This window comes from Buteo buteo, chromosome 28 (genome assembly GCF_964188355.1).
Source record: "Buteo buteo chromosome 28, bButBut1.hap1.1, whole genome shotgun sequence".
NCBI lineage: Eukaryota > Metazoa > Chordata > Aves > Accipitriformes > Accipitridae > Buteo > Buteo buteo.
This window is the reverse complement of record NC_134198.1, coordinates 3,004,127-3,027,319: the sequence shown is the minus strand read 5'-3', so window position 1 is coordinate 3,027,319 and position 23,193 is coordinate 3,004,127. Positions and strand designations below refer to the sequence as shown.

Here is a 23,193-nt window from a genome sequence, read left to right as displayed (position 1 = left end):
TTATAGCAAAAGCCCAGAACACATCCTCCCAACATATTTCTGGCAGGCTACCCTAAATGCTACTTTTTTGCAGGTAATCACCATTATCTTTTTCACATTTGCATTTATCCAGATGGAAAATAATGAAACAGGAATCTGAGCTCCTTGGAAAGGACACAGATACTGAGCTGTTATAACCAGCGTGCTAACACTTGCCAGCGTACTCTCTTAATTTTCCTGTCAACAGGAAGGGCAGGTGGAGTCCTGCAGTATTCAGTGACTTCTGTCGTGCTACCACCAAGGACTTGTTCAACGAATGCTCAAAGCAAGAGCAGCAGCTCCCAGGAGCATTCAGGTTCATGGACACCATTCCACAGAAGCAGGTAAGAGCAACAAATTAACAGGGGCTTTACTAACAAATAACTGTATTTTGGAGCAATACACAATATCTTTATAGAAACATATTTACTGCTGCACTAGATACTGTATTTCACAGAGGTTTGTAGCCTATGTTCTGACTTCTTACATTTTTAGAAGTTAAACCTACTCAATTTCCAATTGTGAAAATATTTTAATGACAGACAGCATGCATTAGTCAAATGAACAAGCAATCTACCAGCCTTTTAGTTCCAATAGTACCTAACTGTTTTACCTTACAGAGTATTAAAGTATTTCATATGGCCTGTAACCACACTCGGTATTTCCCACAGTACTTCACTCCTTTTGTTCTAAGTTAATGACTATGAATAGGTAACAGCAGCTGAAAGTGAAAAAAATGTAGGCCATTTTTTGGTTTGCTTCAAATCTTTAAAGGTGATGCATGAAAACAGAGGGTTAGAAATCATTGTTCTAGAACACCACTTTTTCAACCTGGAAGGCAGGGGAAAGCATTTTAGGTTAGAGCAGGCAGCCTGCAACAGAAAAAAAAAGCACAAACCTCAGTCAAACCCCAAAGAGCCTTTTACACATCACAGATGCAGCGTTACATCTCCTTGCAGTGCCATGCATTCTCCTGGAAGTTGTTCATATTGCTTTCCCTGATATAACAGCTCTTAATATAAACAGCTGGCTACAGGAGGAGCTCACACACACAAAGGTTGCTTTAAGATCTCTTGAAAGGCACAAAAAGATGGTCTGACCTGCCCCAAGCACGCCAGAGTCTTTTTGAAACTGGAGAAATGAAGTGAGAGTTAGGTCTCAAATGGGGCATGCAAAACCAGGAGAATCAGGCAAGAAGGGGGAAGTAAAATGTACCAAAGAAAGCTTGGAAATTATTAACAAAAAGGCTCAAAAGATTGAACAGAATAGAGAACACGTGTGTGGGGGGAAGCTGCTGAGATAGTGACAGCTGGAGAATGGAAGTGTGTAACAAATGGGTGCCATGCAGTAGTTGATAATTTCCTCTGTTGATACACCCCATGGGATGAGAACTGCAATAAAGAGGTTTAGGTCACTTCCTACATGCTGCTGAAAGAGGATTCAACCATTTCCTAAAGCTTAAAAATCAGGTTTTTAAGGGGAAAACTTAGTTTTGGAAATGGGACACTTCTGAGAAGAAAAAGGTAATGGGCAACATTGATGAAATTTTTCAGTGTTCCATTACCAGCTGGAACACCTTGTTACCACAAAACCCCAGTAATGGTGTCGTGTATTATTATTTGCAAGCTATAGCCCCAAACCAACCCATATCCTCATGGATACTTCCACTTGAAATTTGGTGTGGGGTGGAAGACGACAGGCAAGAGAGAAAGAAACTGCAAGTATAAATTTATCAAGACTATGGTATTCAATACAAGAAATGCTTAACTGATATTACTTTGATACTGCTCTTGCTATGGCTTCTGATAAAGCATACCTGCAATTGTTTTCCATCTTGCTGTGAAGCAATGTAGTTGACTTGTTGAGATGGTGGGGGTGGAGGTGGAGGCGGAGGTAATCCCTGAGACAAATTTGTGGGAGCAGCTACCTGTATGAGAGGCACTCCGGTAGGGAGATGCATGGGCATTGGAGGGTGGATGTTGAAAGGATTTCGTTGCATATTCATCATGGGAGGAGGGACACCCACTGGATACGGAAAGATATTCATAGGTTGGTGCTGTGCATTCACTTGTGGCATTACATTCATTTGTTGCTGCATCATATTTATTGGTAACTGAGAACTATCACTCTGCTGGTTGCCTTGGTCTTTGAGATTTGGATCTATCAAAAGAAAGAAACAGACAGTATATGAAGTAGAAAACCCGTACTTCATAAAGCAAAAGTGGGGCCAGGTGTCTAAACTCTTCATGAAGTATGGAGTATCAAAAAGCTTTCTATAATCTGCATATTTTAAAGACATTGCATTACATCATTACACAGCACTCATCACCAGACACGTCATGGAGCCAAATGCTAGTTTCTGAGTTTAAAAAGTTCAGGTTACTATGGAAGCCTGCATTTTGAATTTCTATTTTCTCTACTTGTTCCCAAAGCACAGCTAATAAATTATTTCATCACAGTGAAACAGTAATTCTCCACCAAAGAGTGGGAATACAACATAACTTATCCAGCTTCTGCAGTTGCAGAAGGTTAGTCATACATTATCACATATGCAATTCTCCGCTCTCCTTTGCCTGATTCACACACACTCACTGTACATTCCTGGTAACTACAGAAATACTCTGCTGTTATTTTTTTTTTTTCCCCCCACTGAATACTAAATCAACCTCAACCAATTTCAAAGATGTTCATATTCAGAAAGAGTTGTTCAAAAAGCCTGTAATGGTAGAACAGGTATAGCCTAGAAGTAAAAATAACCTCTCAGAATGGCACTTCTTAAAAAAAAATTACTTTAGTATCTCATTCTATCTTCAACAGAAGCCAGAAAGTTAGAATCTAGATACAAGCATCAAGCCTTCCAAAAGTCAAGAAATTAGTTCTGAGAAAGGGTTGATGGGTTATAATTCAGATGTCCTTCCCTTAAAATCCCTTCCTTGAGGAACCCTGTCACCTAATTCACAGGGACTGGGACTTAAACCCTCATGCTCCACCCCAAATCACCTTTTTTAAAGATTACGGGATAACAGAATTGCTGAGGTTGGAAGGGACCTATCGAAATCGCCTAGTCCAACCCACAATTCACATCTGTCTTACTTCAGAGCATTAATAATCTGTGGATGACTTCTTAGCTATTCAGAATCCATCTCATCCACAGTTAACTCACTTTCTACCAAAAAGTTTATTTCTGTCAGGGCAGTTACCTTTTCGATATGAAATACTCAAAAATATTAGACTTCTGTTGAGGCTTTAGAGGAATTTTAATGCCAAGTACAGTAAAAGCACTGGTTTTGCATTTATAAACCTCCCTAGATTTTTTAAGCATATAAAGAGGAAAATGCTTATTAAGAAGCAAGATAAATGTCAACATAATGATTTGTCATCTCTAGAATCCTCTGTGTGGGTCTGCACAGGCAAATGCAAATCTCCTTGAAAAAAATGACCCTTTTTAAAAGGTGCGCAGATGCTAAAAGTAACCATGAAGAGGATTTGCTTTCTCTTCAACCAAATACTTAAGTAACACTCTTCAGATACATAGTCCTTAAATTTCATCTAACTTCAAGCAAAACCAAAAAGCCATCAAAATACAAGCAATCCCCAAACTCCACACCTACAAACCTCCATATTCCAAAAGACTATGGATCTACCCCAAATTATTTTGAAGAACTAAGCAACTTGAGATAGGTCAATGTGACTAGGATTTTACTCTGCCACTGCAGCTGTAGCTAAGTTTTCAAAACTATGAATACCTTGTTCAGGTGTCTCCTCTTCTTGTCTCATTCCCCATCCAGACTGTGGGCTTGATGAATTGCGTCCTCTTCTTGAATAATAATTCTGCACATCAGCAGGTAAAGTCTTTCTTACAGCCCAGCTAGATGCAGATGTCCACCCAGATCTGTCAGCAGGTGTATCGAAAGAATAATCTTGTTCATTCTTACGCTTGTATGGCTGATGTTCTGGGAACCTTGAAGTTTCATTCCCAGAACCATCTGAGCTCCCTGAGAGAGGTTTTCTGTTTTGCCAGTGATTTTCACTCTGGTCTCCATACATGAAACCACCTCTTCCACGCCCACCTCGGCCACGCTGACCTCTCCCTCGATTTGGAATCCAACCCGAACCAAAGTTTTTATTCCAAGACTGTCCTGAATTGTCATGCCTGCCATCTTCCCAATGTGGTTTATCTCTCTCTCTGTTCTTGACTTCTGGAACTGAGTTTATCCTTTCCATTACCCAGTCTGGACAATCATTCCTCCGCTTGTCTGAAGAACACTGATCATCATTGTTTTTTTCTGTATTGTCCTTCTCTTTTTTAAGACTTTCATTCTGTTTTTCTTGATCACTTCTTCTATACCGATCATTTCCTCTGGGACTCCTCCAGTTGTCATTTGCCCACCTCTCTTTCCATCGAGGTGAGTGACTGTCCCTCTCATTTCTAGAGAACGAAGAACCTTTATTTCTTGTCCTAGATCGTGATCTTGACCTAGATCGTGACCGTGACCTAGACCACCTCCTAGTTCTTCTCTCTCTGTCACGATCTCTTCTTTGACTATCTCTATCACTGCTTCGAGATCGAGATTTTTGCCTTGGAGACGAATCCTTAGTTCTTGACCGAGAAGATGATCTCCTGCTTTCCCTGACAGTTTCCCTTTTGGGAGATCGAGATGGTGTTTTCTTCTCGTCTTTCAGTGTGTCTCTCTTCGGAGACCGAGACAAGGATCTCCTTCCCTCCCTGACAGTTTCCTTCTTGGGTGATCGTGAGCTCCTGTCTCTGGTCATCTCCCTTTTAGGGGACGGTGACTGAGATTTCCTGCCCTCTCTCCTAGAAGGAGACCAAGTGGTTGATGGAGAGTGAAATCTAGACCTTCTAGTTCGAGTCTTTTTATCTTTCTTGAGTTCTGACTGGCACTCTCTTTCTTGAGGAATAGTTTCATCTTTTTCATCAGAAAGTCCTGAAACTGATGTACAGTTTCCCACGTCACACTGTAAAGAGTTCACTTCTCCTTGCTCTGTACATTCAACTGGTGGCAACTGCTCAATCTGAGGTTCATTCTGGTCACTGCAAAATGAGTCACAATCCATTGGTATCATTTCATTGTTGTCTTCACCAAAATGTTTATGTTCAGCATTTACCTGGGGTGACTCTGAAGTTCTACCCTCTTCACTTTCTGGCATGGCGTTCTCTTTTAAGGATTGTTCTGATGTACTGTCCATAGAAATACTGTGTATTAATGTATCTGGTTCTTCATCTTGAACATTTTTAAAGTTTTGAATATTTGTACTTGCACAGTCTACTACTGTTTTTTCTTCAGCCTTGGAATCGTTTATTTCTATGGCTTCCGGATGCTCAGGCAATTCGCTTCTGGGGCTCTCTAATGGCTGATCTTTTCCTAGAGGTTCTGGATAGTCCAACAATTCATTTTCTGGACTAGCCTCAGGTTGATCTATTTTTGTCAAAGTTTCTACATTCTCCATCAATTCATTTTGAGGACTACACAATGTCTGATCTACTTTTTCGGAAGTTGCATGGTCACATACTTCATCTTTGGGACTAGCTACTGTTTCCATTTGTTCAGGAGTATTTTCACAGATCTCCTGATTCTTAAGATCTACATTTTTTTCAGTAACTCCTTTTACTTCAAATTCCTGACTTTCACCCCCTGAAGTTAGTACTAGAGGTTCTTGGACAGAAAAACTTATATCCATGTTGCCTGAAGTATCTTCACATTTGTCACATTCTCCTGTAGGTTCCTCAATTTCTGCATGTTCACTACAGCTTTCCAATCCATTAGCAGATTCTGCTCCTGCATTATTTTTCTGTGGAAGACTTGTGTTATTGCTTTCATTATCTGACTGCTGGTCTTTATCTAATGTTAGAACTGCTTCAGACTCAGCAATGTCATCATCTTCCACTGAATCACCGGACAATTTTTCAGAACGTGCAGAACTTCTCAGTTTCTTTTTAGCCACAGGTGTTCGTTGTTTAACTATTCTTTTAGACTTTCGTTTTGGAGGAGCCTTCTCTGGTTCTGAAGGAGGTTTATTCAGGGATGGGTTATTGCCATCAGGGGCACCGCACGCAGAACTGCTTGAGCGAGGTGAGCTCCGAGATTGACCCAGAGCCTCGTTTTTGCTGTTTCGTGCAGACCTTCTTCTAGGAGTAGTATTAATTGATTTCCTTCTAGTTCCTCTAGTGCCAGATGAACCAGAAGCTTGTTTTTTCTCTTCTCCTTCTTGGGTACACGCAACAGCATATCCTTTGCCTAAAGATTCTAATAAGAGCAGAATACATTAAAGCTTGATAATAACCATTTATCCATCACAGTTAAGAACATAAAATGACCTCCTCCAGTTTAACAGACACCCTCAAATAATACAATTTAAGATTTAGTATGAAATACTGCCACAGTTTTTTTTTTTTTTTCAGTGCAGACCTTAAAGAACAGAATCAAGCTAACAAAGTGACATGTTAGACATCCAAACACACATTTTAGAAGCACTGCTGGCCCACCGACTACATGGACAGTAATGGCATTCACAATGAAACCGCTATTGATATTGCTGTTCAAGGATAGTCAGCATTTAAGCTATTAGAAAAGTAATGAATTAACCACACAACATTGTTAGCATATAGCACTTTCTGTCGTTCTATAATGCAGGCCTGTTGGCAGTAAAGCCTCAATACTGCAGAGGCAAAGCTCAATACTACAGAAAGTGGCATTTTTAAATGGCCATCAGTGGATGATCCCATGGGAAGCAGCTGATCAGAAGCAGCAATGACAGCATACCTCTCTACAAAATTGAATTTCAGACAGTGTAAACTCATTCACCAGTTATAAGACAGACCCTGCATGCTCCATGGCAAACTGTACTTAAACTCTGCTGCAAGGCACCCAGGGTACCTGCAGCAGCTAACGAACTGAATAAGGAATGCAAGTTTTGGGGCAGCCTAGGGTGCATCAAAAAGCTAAAGCTGTAAGAAGAATGACAGTAAATCGCATACAGCAGCACAGGAGTTCTTGTGTTGATACTGCATTAATTTATTTCATGCTATCCACAATTTGACAAAAGTCTTTGTAGGGAAGCCAAGGGTTATATTCACTGCAAAGGGAACAGACTGTACTCTTGATACCTATAAAAGCTTGAGGGACAGCTCAGGAATTAAAGATTAATGATAATTAAGTAAACATACTTGAATATAATACTCACTTCAAAGCTAAATTAATTTCTTGAGATGTCCATTGATTTGTTTCATACTTTGTGTAGGTTTCAGAAAGCATCAACAATTTGGTGTTTAAATGGATTCTTTTTACAGCTTCAATTTGACACACAAATAGTGGAAACTTGCTAGGAAAGATTAATTGCTATGGATTTTACAATGAATTTATCACCCCACACTTAAACACCTGATTCTAACTCTCTGTATAGTATTATTTCCCATGCTTTTACTGCACTAAAATACCTGTTTAATGTATTCTTAAACAGATTATATAAAAATAAGATAGGAATAAGACAAGTAAGTAACAGCACAAAAGCCTCTTTCTACCACTTAGTACTTTGTTAGCAGAATGAAAAACATACCACTGTCTGTTAAATGTGAACATATAATCCGATAACCTTAGAGAATTAACTCCACAAGCACCTTGCTAGCCTTTAGAAGGCTAGAACAGAGCACAGGACTATAATCACCTCCTCTGACCTCCCATGGAAACACACAGTAATTTGCATTAAAAAAATGCAGTTTTGATTTTTGGATGTCCATTGATCAAATTACCACTTGAGATAATGAAAACCAACAGTAACAATTGTATAGAAGGTACCATATATTTAAAAGATAACAACACACGTGGTAAAGAACTTGCAATGGAGTTTTAGGTGATTGGCACTATTGAGGTATCTACTGTAACAGTCTCCCCAATAGTTTTGTTAGAAAGTGACTTCACATTGGTTAACCAGCAGTTACTTGGCCACATGACGCTGTCTCACACTAACTACATCTTCAAACCTATTACAATAGCCAGGAAAACAAGTCAGATGTTACATGTCATTACAAATTTTTAATATCTCTGATTATTTTCTTCGAGGGGGAAGAAATCACCTTGCCATAATAAAAAAATCAGAATGCAAGTGGAATGTGGGAATCCTGACTGAATTAAATAAAAGGCAAGTTATTTTTGTAGCACTTTCAAAGTCTACTTGTGAAACACAAACCCCTTTTTAGCATTTCTTACTATTTGTATAATTTTAACAGATAAGCTTCACATGCTTTGGACTTGGACCAAATAGAAGGCATTTCAGCTCACTGAATCTTTATTTAAAAATATTTTAATCATGCAAGAGAACTGCATAATGCCAGCCTAAATCATAATGGTATTTGTAGATTCACTAATGCATTTTCGGTTCAAATTAGTAAAAAGACTATTTGACAGTAAGAGAATCTAAAAAACTGCAGCAGCTACAGGGAGGATTCAGGCAGTACAGTCACATGATCATCAGTGACATTTGTATGCCTCCTTGCACAACTCTGGAAGCAACTGTCAACTACTACTCTGATGCAAAACTGTATACTTTAGGTGTGACCAAGAGATGAGGGGAGTGTAAAAAAAAATAAAATGCTTATGCTACCATCTTTCAGGCGCAATTTAATAAGAATCACAAGATCCAGTTTGCCTTTTTTTTTTTTATGCATCTTTTTTCAGTATTTTCTTCATTCTTCTCCTGTTCTCCACCTTTGCAGAAAATCCCAGGGTCCCCTGTTTTCTTTGTCCTTACCTTTTCTTCTGCATGTTTGTCTTTTCCTCAGTTGCTATATAAAAACTGAATGGGGAAGGAACACTCACTCAACAGAATGTGACCAAAATCCTCAAGGGACATCTTCATATCCAACATCTCCTAGTTTCACTAGGAAATTTAAAGAGTCTGTGTCTTACTTCCTGCATGCTCCTTATCAGTAGGAAGTCTTTAAGTCAAACTTGAAGGTGACTTAAAACTTTAGCGTCAACATACTACAATGTTTTAAGAGTCAGTATTGATGACTGTCTTCAACTTTGTCCACAGTGTAAGTAATATATTACATTTAACATCTGAACTTTAGTTCAGGTGTAGCAAGAACATACGGAAACATACAAAAGTAACTTAAAAATTTATTTGCTGTGTCTTGTTAGCTTGATAATTTCACATTTCAAAAATCACACCTTTAAAAGAGGAAGTGGAATGCTTACGTAAAACATATCAAAGTTCTAATCAAGACAACAAGTGAGAAAATTCTGTTCTAAATACAAATTTTAAAAGAAAAATATCTGAAAAAAAGAATTTCCTTTTCTTTCATATCAAGACCAAACTCAAAATCTGCTGCTTCTCCCAAAAAAATAGCATAAAGGATTTGGTCCCATGTTCTGCCTTAGGAGTTGACTATGTTATCAGTATTTGCAGATCAGTTGCTGATATTAACAGCAATTATTTGCATATTCTAAATAGTCTAATGTTGAAAAACAATCTGGAGCTTATTTAAATATTCTTCATCTTTCTGATGAGAGAAAAAACTGGATTTGGGGTTGGGTTTTTGTTGTTTGTTTTTGTTTTTTTTTTTTTTTTTTTTTTTTTAAATGCTTCTAGTGCATATTGACAAAGAAGCCTGACTGTGGAAGTAGAAAGGTGAAGGGAAGTCAAGAGATATGAGCTAGCATGTATACTTATTACTACTAGAAGCAGAAAATTGTTAAGGATGAGTTAAAACTGCACTGCCAAATGTCAAGAGGCCTGAGGAAGCAATCCATCCATTTTTCACTGGGAAATGCGGAGGTGAAATAAGTAACTTTAACAAGAATTAATATGAATGAATAAAGCATCTTTTTCATGAACCTGCTACTACTTAACTCTTTCCAGAAATTCACTTCCTCACAATTTTTGTAAGCCAGGAGACCCAAATCTCTCCTACCTCTTTGCCTACTAGTCAAGTGAAAGTAGTATAATTCCCAGTTCAAAGAAGGTATTAACTCTAGCCTTAAAAAACAGCACTCCTTTGTTGTCACTTCTTTGAACTTGTGCAGCCTGTTGGAAGAGAACTACATTCTTGCTGAGTATGGAGAGGGAGGCTGTTAAAAGTAACTGGAGGAAGGTAATTCCTTCCATGTCTTTTCTTCTGCTAAATTCCTGCCAGATCCTGGCGCTCAAGCACTTTTGCAAGCTTTTGCCCCGTGGACCTTGTGGGCATACTGAAAGTGATCCATACACTGCAGTGTTTCCTGACTACTCCTCTGTCAGGAAGCAGTTTGTTCCTCACACTGCACAATATACCACTGAAACATGTCAAGCCATTCATAATGTATCAAAATGAGATTTATCTGTGAACAACAGGAAAAGAAGTCATAACATGAAAGAAAGTGTTGAATTTAGAAAAATGAAGAACAGTCATGCCAGTTTCAGGGTGACTGGTTCATATTCTATATTCTAATTCCAGAAATAAACCAGCTGGTTTTGAAACAGTATCAAACTGCATCCAAACAGATTTTTTTTTTCTGTTAACTGTAACTATATACTCCGCTTTGATTTCCGACAATCATATTTTAACAATACTCCACATGAGCTATAAATAAAACTTACAAAAAAAAAGTTTACCAAAGTTTTCCAAAGGCCTGATATTTGTTGGAAGAATTGTCCCTGCCACTGTAGTAGAAGTAAGAAGAAAGGTCTCAGCTTCAGCTCCATAAGACATTAAAGGAATTCTGGAAAAGTAAAAGCATTAACATCAGTTGTTTTAGCTGTTTGTAGCAAGTTTTGAAAACAATGCACAAAACTAAAACATTAGGCAACCACGACACTTCCAACCTCATCACAGTTGGAGAGAAAGGCAAAGCTGACAGAGAACAAAGCCTTCCTTCTCATATTTAATTTCAGGCTTATATTACTGCCTAATCTAGTAAAACAGTTTGAACAAGGTATGTTATGGTAAAGCAACATACATTTGGCTTTCTTCAAAGCCAAACATAGAACTGTAACAGTCTACTCCAAATTAGTAGACTATACTACTGGAAGTAAAATTATGAACACTGATTTAGTACTTCAGCAGAAGAACAGCCTCTTCTGCAGAAAAATGAGAAATAGTCTACACAGCAATTTACTAAAGGCTTCTTTTTTTTTTTAAAAACAAACAAAAAATATATTTATACTTATTCAGACTCCCTCAGCAAACCTTGGGCAAAAACAGAGTCTAGTTATAGATGTACACTTTTTAAGTTATCACTGAGTTGGAATGAAACTTGTAGGAAAAGTACATGTAAAAAATTTAAATTTATTATTTAAATCCTAGGTCCAACTTTTAATTATAATTAAAAATCTCTCTACGTGCTCTTTTGTCTTTGTCTTTGTTTTATGACAAAGAGAGTAAAGACATATGTAGTGAAATTAAGATCACAGACAGAACCAATTTCTTACTGTTATTTTAAAATCAGTTATTTCTATGCTTCTGTTTTATATTCATGAAAACATCCTTATGGTATGTTTTCACATGTATCCACTCTCTGACAAAAAAAAATAATTTTATGTTCTCTGTTTCATTTAACAGAACACCTCTTAACTCTTTCTAGATGCATTTGTTTAATAAACAGTTACAGAAAGAAATATTAGAACCAATCCATGAAAGGGAGGTATGGGGTGGGGTGGGAAATCAGAATTAGACTGATGTTAAAGCAAATGTAGTCTGATTTCTTGTGATAGAAATAATTTAAAAAGCACATTGAACACTAGCTTCCCAATAGAATATATTTAGACTTGCACTTCTGTGAAAAAGTGACATATTAAGATGCACAAGTCCATGGAGTTACTATGCTTGTCATGAGTACCAAAAAAGTTTTAAGATATACAGAAAAGAATCTATCGACATACAAATAGCATGCAGAAAATGTACAAAATTTTAACAAGTTACATGCAAACACAATTCAGTTTGATGATCAAATGATATTCTATCTAAAGAGCCATTTGAATTAAATTCCAAACTTGAAGTATTAAGATCCTTTGGACTATGAATCCAAAACACACACACCTTTCAACTCTAGCAATCACAGATGAACAGGATAATTCCAGTTCTTGTCTCTTCTGTCTGATCGCTGCATTGACTTCTGTGAATTCTGTACTGGAATACCAATTTCATACAAAAAGTTACAAAAAGTAACTTTGTACTATTTTGTATTTCATGCAATAATTGCTTCTATCAATTACTTTTTTTAATGTAACTGTATTAGAACTTTCAATAGTCATGATAAAACTATGCATGGTGGTTGTTTTAGAAAGAAAAAGCAGTCATAGCAAACTTAACAAAAGTCCTAAATAAATGAGGCAGGCAGAATGGAAAACAGGACATGAGATATGTCTTCTGGGGAGCTGAAAGATGGAGAAACTTTGCATCCTTGACAAATTAATGCTTTTGAATGCATGGCAAAAAGTTTTTTTCTTTCGCAGAGCTGAAAACATCCAGACAATTTTTTGATTAGGCCTTATTATCCAAAAAATGCTTCATATTATTTCTAATTCTATTATTATTATATTATTTACTGTTAACTGTTTTGCTAACTGCTGTTGTAATAACAGGACTAACCCTTTCCTATCCAAGGCTTCAATTCAGCAAGTTTAAATAAGAGCTAAAAATAAATCTTATTAATTTAATTAAATAAATGAGATTAAAAGCACACACTTAAATAGTTTAATACCGAACACATGACAAAATTGGGGTTTGCCCTTAATAACACTCATTTTAAAATGTTTGTGTTTATCCTTTAACAGCTTTTCATCAAGACAAACCCAGGCAATCCTCAAAATATTTCAAGGCAGTATATACAGATAGAAGCAGAAGGAACTATAGCATCTACAATGCAGTAACCCATCAGTTTATATTAAGCACTAGTATATACTAACCAGTCATTTCTACAGCTAAAAAAGGATTCTTCATTGCTACCACCGGCCGGAAGCGTGCTGAAGAAATTAGTTCTGAAGCACTCATTCCAGCAGGTCTGTCTTCTGGGCTACAAAAAAATTTGATGAATTAAAGACATCCAAAATAAAATAATTAGCATTTAATACATGAAGATGTACTGAAATTAAATCACGTCAGCAAGACTTTAGGTCACAAAAAGCAGGCACCACAGTAGCTCCATAGTTATATGCCAAGATTTACAGTTACAGCAAACAAATTTTCTCTATTCAGTCTCTAAATTTTCAACACCTGCTCTTTGCAGATAAACTTTGTATTTTATACAGGCTTTCCACGGCAAAAGCATTAATGCTCCATACAGAAATTATGAATAAATGAGCCTGATCTTTACCATTTCACAATTCCCATTTCTGCTACCTAATGAACCATGGTTAAGTACAGCACTAGCACACCTTCAGACAGACCCCTTCACAGCAGTTCACTGCATGTCTGGTTTCAAAGTAACAGGAAAACCTAATGGAAGTAGCTGGGATTCTCCTTTGCCCTCAGGTAGGATTACAAAATTGAAGATGGACTCGTGCATCTGTTTACTCGGCCCTCACACAAAGGCACAATACTCAGAATCCACTTCATATTTCAACAAATACCACCTTCTATTTCAGCTGTTAACAATGCCCAGCCACCCACTCTATGCTAGTGTATTGCCTTTTGCATTGCGTGCAGCGAAGAGCTCAACTCTGTTGCCGTTGCTGCGTACTGGGCTGGCTGCAGGGCAAAGAAATCCAAACAACAATCCTGCAAACACTCCTCCCAGACTGACCTGCACTGACCCATTTTGCCATTTATGTCTTTTCACCTAAAGGGTTAACGCCACATCAAATCTGACAATGACATTCCTTTTCATTCCCCATGACTGGTATTTTAAAATGGGAACTCACAGGGTCTTCCCATCGTTTTCTTTCAGAATATATTTACTCTGATGAAAAGCAAACTTCATAATGGGATGTATATATATATATATGCTTGTCTCAAGCATGCAGCCATTATCCATATGCTCCATCAAACTTTGGCACAGAGAGCTGGTTTTAATTGGAACATGCCCTATTTTATCAGTGGGCAAATTTTAAGTTTCCCCTAAAAAGCTGTTGTTTTTAAGTTTTATTTAAAAAATGCTATCATTTTGAACACTAACATTTCTCCCTCCATCTAAAAAAGCTATCTGGATGTTCCACAAATATTCTTATTAAGTGGTTGTTCATAAATCAGTGCTTTCTTTTAAATTCTTTTACATTTTGAACATTTATTGGATAATTGACCCCTGTAACTCCTCCTGAAAGTTTTTAATGACTCTACTTTTGTTTATGCACCTTTTCTGCAACAGGTACCATTTAAGACGTTAATGCTATTAAATAGTGCACAATAAATCAGTGAAACTAGATATGAAGGCATTCACCAACTTTGAAGTCAAGTTAGGGGTTGATCTACCATTAAGCCTTGTCCTTCCAGTTCAAAACCTCTTCAATTCAATGAAAGGTATGTTTAACTTTATGTGGTAACAGAACCAAAATTCCTAAATGCCTGACTTGGAAGGGGAAGGCTGGAGCTGAAGATATCCCTGAGCACTATGGTGTATAAGCACCAAATAAAAGTGACAACTCAGGCCACCAGCTATTGAAAAGACATATGATGTAGTATGTAGTATGTGCACATATACTACATGAAGTAAGGCAGCAGGCAGAACAGGGACTTGAAAACAGTTTTTCCTCCAAATTTTTAAACTTCAGGTAAGACAGAATGATGGAGAATGATGACATTTACACTTCAGAATCAAATGTATGGCCTAAAACTATTTCATGCAAATACATTTAGAGGTACAACTATGAATAAGAAAGCACTCATCACCAACTTGTGTCCCAGAAACACGAAATATTTTTGAAAGGAGGGAAGGCAGAAATCAAACAGAGCCTTTATAGCTCCTTATAAATTCTGCATATTATAAGCCTGTTTTATAGGCTAAAATAAGAACTGAACAAGAAACCTGGAAACACAAACATTCTTGGGAGTAATCTCCCATTAAAAAAACCCAACTTGACGCAAACTATGATGTCCGTGGCTTATTCATATAACAAATTACTTGGTTGATTACAACTACGTATTTTCATGAAAATCATGAAAACCGTCATATAATGGTACTTGGCTAACAGCTTGTAGCTGATACCATCTTCTTTTGGTAAATACAGATGAGAACAGGTTAGTTACAGTATCTTATAATGTAATACCCTAATCTAACTGAAAATATTTACCATCACAAAACTAAGTTTAATCTGACAGAGAAGCTTATATAACCGAGCACTATATTCTAATTGCTTCCTTCAAGACAAAAAGAGCCAAAATAACAAAGTTTGGATCATGCTAGAATTAAAAAAATAGAAGTTAACCTTAAAAATAAGCAGAAAGGTAGTTTTAAAAATGCTTTCATGAAAAAAAATGTTTACAAATGTTTCATTATCAGAACCAACCTTGTTTATCTTCACAGACAAAGCTTTCTTGTTTTGTTTGTCATACAAAATATTACCTGTGTGGAATAAGAAACAAAACTTTGATCTTAAACTTTAGCATATTAGTTTTTAATTGTTTGTCAAAATCACTAATGCAATGAGATACATTTTCATTAACTACTCAAGTTTTACAATGTTTTTACATACAAACTGGGTAAAATTAAAATGCATGCACCTTCACAATAGCTTTTTATATATCAAGAAGTTTTCACCTCTTCAGATATTTGCTTGGTTTCATAAGTTACAAACACACTTACCAAAAAACATCTATTAAAAAAGCCTCTCAAAATGGCAGCCCCAAAATACATCTAAGTGCTTCTTGTGTCTGAACTCTCACCAAAAAACTTCCTGCGAATAAAAGCTAGTCATTAGCTTTGCCCCAACTGTCTGATGCAGAAAATGACTTTAGGCTGAAACCAAATCCATTTCACTTGTGACTGAAATTGAAGAGGCAGTCTTTCCAGTAGAATAAGAACAGTAGTTTCACATACTGCAGTTTTGTACTCTTAAGTTCCATGCTTTTATTCCTTGGTATTTGGTTTTCATGTGCAAATGTAGGTAATTAAAAAGAAATTAAATTGTCTCATCAAGAAAAGAAATTCTAGAGGTCCTTAATAAAAACCAGCAATTCTAGCAAATGGAGGACAAATACCAACTTACTGTATTTTTTCTTCACAACTTTGCTTAATTTTGCTCTTAATGGCCCTCTGTCTGGACATACAGCTCTTCTGCAACATTAACAGAAGATATTACAAAAGTTATTTCTGGGCATATTTAAGCTAACAGTATATACACCCAAACAAAATCAGCTCCTATTTTAAGGAATTTTTATTTTGTGCACGTAAAGCAAGTTCTGACTGCTATCAAAACCTGAACTTGCATCAGGTATATCATCTTCCATACATTAAAAACCACAGTGCTTCAAAAAGCTTACAGATGGAAAAAAAGAAAATCCATTTACACAACAGAAGTTAATATCGGGTATTAAATCTGAATGCTTAATTTTGCTTGATTTCATGTCAACATGTGAAAGATGTTATAACCTGCTTGCATAAATACTTTGAAGAATATCAAAGTCAATGGTGATTCAGAACAGAGAGGTGCAAAGATCTTTCTAATAAGACCCAAAAGAGGTAATTTACTTCCAGCTATCTATTCTGTAGTGAAGTCTGCCTCAAATTCAATCTCAAGAACTCTGTATATATCATATATTCCATTAAACACTGACTCTAGATTACCATTATTTAGTGAAATTCATCTGTGTAATCCCAAACTTCCCCTTATACAATGCAGCAACTGTGACAAGATAAAGCTTCTCAAAACAAGAATGGTATTTCCAGTTCCTTCTCAAACTCACTAGCATAAAATCAGTTCTTGACTACAACTACATTTTCTAGTAAGAGGAACACCACCAATGTTTATGATAACATGCAAGAAAGGGTATGTCTGTTTAGATAACCAAAGAAAAAGATTTATATTGTTAAAATATGATCTAGCCATAAAATCTTAATTCAAATTAGTAAGAAATTTGTCAGAATTTCTAGGAAAATGCAACTTTCACAGAGCTCAATGCAAGAAATACCTTGCTCCATACTTCTTGCTTGCTATTTTAAGTATTCAAGTAGGAACTACATCAGTGATAAAAGTAAAGCTAAACTACCACTGATGGAAAATAGTTTGTTTAAAAATAAACTTAATCTTTAAAAAAATTCCAGGGTGTACATTTTAAAACAGTTGAATTTACATTTTGAATATTCCAATTAGAATGCTTGAAATGAAGTGGACGACCAACCTCACAAAACTTCTCATCTTTGCATGGCTATATTTTCCCTTACTGCAGGCACAGTTTTCCTCTTCTTCCTTCCTCCTTAGTTGTTTTTTAACCTGAACCTGTATTGAAAAATAAAGTCAATCCAATCTAGAATCTCAATACACATGGGCTTTAAATACATTCAAAGCCTCTTAAGGTCTACAGAGAAAATAAGCTCAAACAGAAGGACTCGAAACCATTTTAAATCATTACTTCTTTAATCTCACAGTTTGCAGATACGTTTTGGTTTTTTTTCATTTGTTTTCCATGAAGTGGAAGAAAACCCACCCTGGTATGTATATTGGCTATGCCAGAGATGCATACTAATTCCACAAGTCCAAAACCCCTGAACATTCAGACTGCCATGGCAAGTATCTCAAAGCTATGCACTATCTTCCATTGAGAATTTGGAAGCTAAGTTTTTTAAACTAAGTTGGTTGATCTGAATACACAAGGTTCAGCTTGGGAAAATGCTGAACTACCACTCAATTTCAAATGCTTCCTTGTAATTAAAAACCACCCTATTTTCCTGTAAAATAACTTACGGATTTCATATGACACCGTTTTTTCCCCCACATCTTCAAAATTCTAAGCAAGCGATACAATTTTTATTACATACTATGAAGTTACTTCAATAGCTACATCACAATTGTTTGCACTACATATTTTGTACTACTTCATTCTAGAATCTTGGCTTTATATGCAACTCCTTAATCTATTGGCATTCTAATTATGAATATCACAAAGGGAAAGCTGCCAGTGTCCCGATAGTGCCCCTGCTAATGCTGACCACAGTATCAGCATTTCTCGATACACTTTCCATCTACCCCTACTGCTCCAGTGGCTCTTTTTCAGAGCAGGACTCTTGTTCCCTGCCCACCTGTTTACACTGCAGTTCTACAAACAAAGAACCTTTAAAAAGTGTATTTTGATACAGCCTTCACACTCTTCCAAATGAAAACTTCAGTTTATCTTGTTTCAAGCTGCTTCCTTGATTCTTTAGAAATAAAGAAGATAAAATATGCTAGCATGGTTTTCTATGAAAAGAAAGTATCAGCGGCTGTCAGTCTGGTTCCTTTGCAGTTGACTACCTGAGCTTCTACAAGCACAAGAAACAGGCAGTGGGAACATGTTTTCTCAACATCACAAAATGCAAAACCAGCACCTTAGGAATTTCTTATAACCATAGTATCACCACAGAATTTCAAAACTGTACACAGAATTATCAGCAGCTTTCTATATAGATTTTGAAGATCATCTATCAGAATCTAGTTTTATTTTTCAAATTGATAAACTACTCCCCAGAGCAGTATTATTCAGAAGAGCTGAAAACTGAAAAAATTCAGAAATTTAGGTTGAATAAGGCTTCGCATTAACTGATTCCTCTTGCCTTCCTGCATTTTTGTCTGTGATTTAGAGGCTCTGAAAATACAAGATTCACCTCAGCTAAAAAAAAAAAAAAAAAGGCAAAATTGCACGCTAATTGATACAGCGCTTGTTTACAAAACCTGGTTAAAAACCACTGAGACCAATTGCTATACTTCTATTCTTGGATATATCAGGAGCGCTCAAAGATACTATGAAGTAGCAATAGCAGCTTTATGATTATTATTACTGTAAAGACTCGCACTGAAAAAATAATTAAGAAAAATTCCTAGCTTTGAATATATAATAGAAACATTAAAGCAACAATTATTCTGTTAGGAAAGCTTATTTAACACAGGTGTATGAATAAAAGGCTGCAGCATAACTTGGGTGTTCCTACAACTGAAGTTAATTAAGAAAATAGTCTGGAACTTACCTTTATCTGCTTTTCTAATGCATCAAGCCTGCATACTGCTTGAAATGGTCTGCGATCAATAGGACACGAAGCCTGTGTCTGAAAAATTGGTTGTCTTATTACAGAATTTGTAATAAATTAGGAGATGTCTTAGTTTTCTATACTTTTAGTCACTATTGTAATAGTTTACAGAAATACACAAAATTACAACTTGTTCGCATTAAGAACGTATTTGCACACATTGTCCATACACTCAGTATTTTGTTTCATATAAGTAGATCTCTCCTTAGGGGAAAATCTAAAGGAAACAAGATTGTATCTCAGAAGTTGTGTTCAAAAAAAGGAAAAGCATTTTACATCGTTAGCTACATTTTAATTTTTTTTAATCCCTGTTAGGCAACTCTGATTTTATAACAATACAAAAATGCCCTTTTTATTTCTTATTGTTCTAATGTTTTGTTTCTTAATGTTCTTTCCAAAAGAAAGTGTGTTGGGTCATGCACCCCCCCCAAAGATAAAACCTGGAAGACCAACAGCAAAGATGGTAACACTTTCCCTCATCTTACGTATCTAATTTGACTATACTACATCACTTTTTTTTTTTTCAGTCAGCAGAGAGAACATATTCCCACTTTTAAGATAAAGTTTTACAAATCACTTTGCAAGAGAATAGAACCAAAGAAAGTTATTTTACCCTACAGTTTGATGGAAACACAGATTTATTGGGTTTTCCCCAATCACCTCTTACTGAGGCCAGAGTACATCAGATAACGCGCGTGCGCGCACACACACAGAGAGAATAAAATATTATTAACCACAGAACAGGGGAGCTTCAACTGAAGCTCCACCCAACTGGATCATGTAGTGAATCAACGTCCAGAGAAATACATATTAGATATTAGTTTTTGCTGCTAGTGAACTGTTTATTCATTTTAATTCCATATATACGTTCGTGGGGGGTTTGGTGGGTTTTCTTTGTTTGGTTTGGTTTTTTGTCATCCCCCTCTTCATTCCATTGGCCTTCACATGCTCAGTTCAGAACTCTTCTAGAACAAAGAAAAAACCAACAAACCTCACACCCAGCTTCCAGCCCTAATGCATCCACTGAACAAGAATCAGTGTGTGAATAGCATGCCCTTAAGAGGCATGCGATTTCTGCCCTTAAGAAAACTATCACGGTATTACACTTTTTATTTATGCAAGCAAGACGCAGTATTAGAATTGCATAAGCAGCTATGAGAAACTTGCATATGAACTCTGCCCTGAAATTCAGTGAACTTCATTCTTGTCTTTTCATTGGGACTTTTCATTTTCCAGTTAATTCTGTTCTTTTCTCAATTTCAAAGAGTGCTCAACTGCTTTTTTACCTACACAGCCCCCAAACCTCAAGCATTCAGGCAGCTTCTGATTTCAATTGAAGTAGACAGAACAAAGTTAGACTGATTAAAAAAAACCACCAAACAAAACCAAAAAAACCCCAGGGGTAGTTTCATGAGCAAGTTGTTCAACAAGAATGTAAGTTAAAGCCATTACCTCTCCTTTTGATGCTCTGCTATTTTATTCTAACTAAAAACTTCCCCTGTTGGGGGATACCATTGTTCCCTGCAGTGTCATGGCCTTGGTTGAGAAAAGTATATTGGGTAATTAAGCCAGTTCCCTAAGGACTCAGATCATGAAGACAGTTTTTGTCCTGTAGTCAACATAAAGCTAACCCACAGTAACATAGCAGTGCATTGTTCAATTGGGATATTTGATAGCATGTGATGCACTGTAACTGTTGAATCAGCTGCAAACTTCAAGGTAAATACTTGGATTCTTAGATATACCAGACTGTCAAAGATAGGTAGGAGGAAGTTAATTTTCTTAGTCATTTTCAGTCTCATTTCAGGATTTACCTTAGCTAAAAAGCAAGTTTTTCCAAGAACACAATCTGTTTCTACATTAAATTTACACATGAATATTAAGTTATGTTCCCAAGTTTAAGTCACAGCACATTATGTTTATTCATTGCAATGAAGCATCATAGAATACTAAGTGTTACTAGCAGCAATCCAAATGACAAGTGTTTTCGCTCCACTAGAAAAATATTCAGTTATATGTTCAGTTCTTCTGGACAAATGTTTATCAATTACATACAGTTACACATGCTAGTAGAAAAAGAAGAAAACATTCTGGAAGAATCAAAAGCTACTGTTAGGTTCAGATATGTTCAGAAACAGCAGATGTTCTTTCCATTCCTACTCAGTTGCTTTTCATAGCCCTAGCATTATTTGATAGTTCACAACAAATATCAAGAGAAATTCTAGGAAAAACAGGACAGTCCCACGTGCAGCCCCATGTCCCCCAGCACAGTACAACTGCTGGGTAGCCCTGAGGTAAGCTAGAGGTTACTTCATCTATATAACACTTTTGTCTAAGTGTGCATCAGCTCTCATCTGTCTGCTAACATATAAGAACAAGCCTTTTAAGTGGAAGTGGAAGAAAAAAAATTCCCCTGTCCCTTCTCCCAACAGGAAGACTGAATTTGGGCTGCTATACAAAGGAGTGAGGGTAAAAAAAGTTGACTACATTTTTACAAGAAGCAATCATGAGGAATGGTGGCCTTTTACTCATCTCTCTCATCTTTTTTGAGAATATGGTTCAGTAACCAAAGCATGTGTTGAGTCTTCTTTCATTCAAGGCAAGTTAGCAATTCCTCTCTTCTGAGGCTTCTGTTCAGATAGTATCATAAGTAATAGTGAATGTACACTGTCCTTTTGCAGGGAAAGTATTTAAAAAAAAAAGAAGAAAAAAGCCACTGAGATAGAATGAGTCCAAGCAGCAGCTATCACTTTTGTTGTGCACAAGGGAGGAGAGGTGTGGGATGTGCCACAACCTTAGAAGAACCCAGCTTCATACATATTTTCCTTTAACATAGCTGTTTAAAAAATCAGAACACGTAGTATTTAGCGTAATCATCAAAATCATTAGAACCTCACAGCTGGTATTTGTGAGTTGCTTTGCTTTTCTTCCCAACAGTGCTTTTCTTGGAAAAACACGGAATAGTAGCTCAGCACAGTTCAATACGTTTTCAACTGTTTTACTCTCCACACGAAACTACTCATAGTTTTCATGTCAAAACTGGTAACTCTGCAGTGATTCATTCTTTCACTTATCCTGTGATATTTGGAGAACTCTTGATAAAATATGTAAGCATTCAGGAAGTCTGCAACCTCTGAAAAGCTATCCATGCATGTGTGTGTTTGCTCTTAAGTTTTCCAAAACCTCACTTCATAGTGTTTTGTTTTTTTTTTTTTTTAATGACCCTCTAGAAAAATCTTGCTTTAGCTCCACAGGCATAACTTAATGCTCAGTATTCCTGTAACTGCTACAGCACCACAAAACTGTGATCTCTAAACTCAAGGAGTAAGAGTCCCTTATTTTAACTGCATCACTCCAAACAGCATTTGAACAAAGTGAAGTAGACAAAAGGCTGAAGCAGTTATTATATTCCAGCTGGGAATTTTCAGGAAGCTACACAACTAGGTGCAAGCTAAAACGTACTCAGCTGATAAAATAACTTTGGCAGATATCCCCACCTCATCAAGTTCCATGTTATGAGATTTCATAGTAAGTAATACCAAGATGTGAGTATGAAATTAAAGTTGGTGCAGTAAATCTCTTCCCCTTAATATATATATTTTTTTTTCCAAGTGGCCCATAATAAAGTCTGTTCTTCAACTACTGTATTGAAAAGCTGATCCCGAAAGAAACACAATCCTGCACTCTTTACTGCTTCTTTATTAGAGAACCTGTTAAGCAACACAAATAATACCAGATTCTTATAACAAAATTCAGGCTTAAAGGTGAGGTTAGATTTTAAGAATAACATCTGTATATTTCAATAGTACACTGAAAGGCCCACAACAATTCCACCTCCAACTTCAGTGAAAAGGGAGGCTATAACCACACATGTAGTAAGAAACACCTCTCCAAATGTTGATGAAAGATGATGACGACGACGTCAGGAAATGCACTATTTTCTAGAAGCATGTAAAAGCTCAGGATGACTTTTTTCTTTTTCATCTACTTAAAAAAAGTAAGTACATTTAAAGTTTTTACAGTTATA

The 23,193-nt window shown here is 36.5% G+C and overlaps 1 protein-coding gene across 4 annotated transcripts in view; it reads right to left on the bottom strand.

Annotated features, from left to right (window-relative positions):
- SCAF11 (SR-related CTD associated factor 11) overlaps window positions 1–23,193 on the bottom strand; it is a 48,691-nt gene that overhangs the window by 2,612 nt on the left and 22,886 nt on the right. For 2 of the 4 annotated variants that reach the window (XM_075059172.1, XM_075059171.1), the window contains exons 4-12: window positions 19,107–19,184; window positions 17,240–17,385; window positions 16,156–16,223; window positions 15,457–15,512; window positions 12,922–13,028; window positions 12,053–12,142; window positions 10,630–10,736; window positions 3,765–6,284; window positions 1,835–2,178 (exon numbers count right to left, since the gene is read on the bottom strand). In XM_075059172.1, coding sequence (XP_074915273.1) covers window positions 1,835–2,178; window positions 3,765–6,284; window positions 10,630–10,736; window positions 12,053–12,142; window positions 12,922–13,028; window positions 15,457–15,512; window positions 16,156–16,223; window positions 17,240–17,385; window positions 19,107–19,184 — 3,516 coding nt within the window. The remainder of the gene's footprint in view (window positions 1–1,834; window positions 2,179–3,764; window positions 6,285–10,629; window positions 10,737–12,052; window positions 12,143–12,921; window positions 13,029–15,456; window positions 15,513–16,155; window positions 16,224–17,239; window positions 17,386–19,106; window positions 19,185–23,193) is intronic. The other 2 variants (XM_075059173.1, XM_075059174.1) reach the window with 1 other exon arrangement.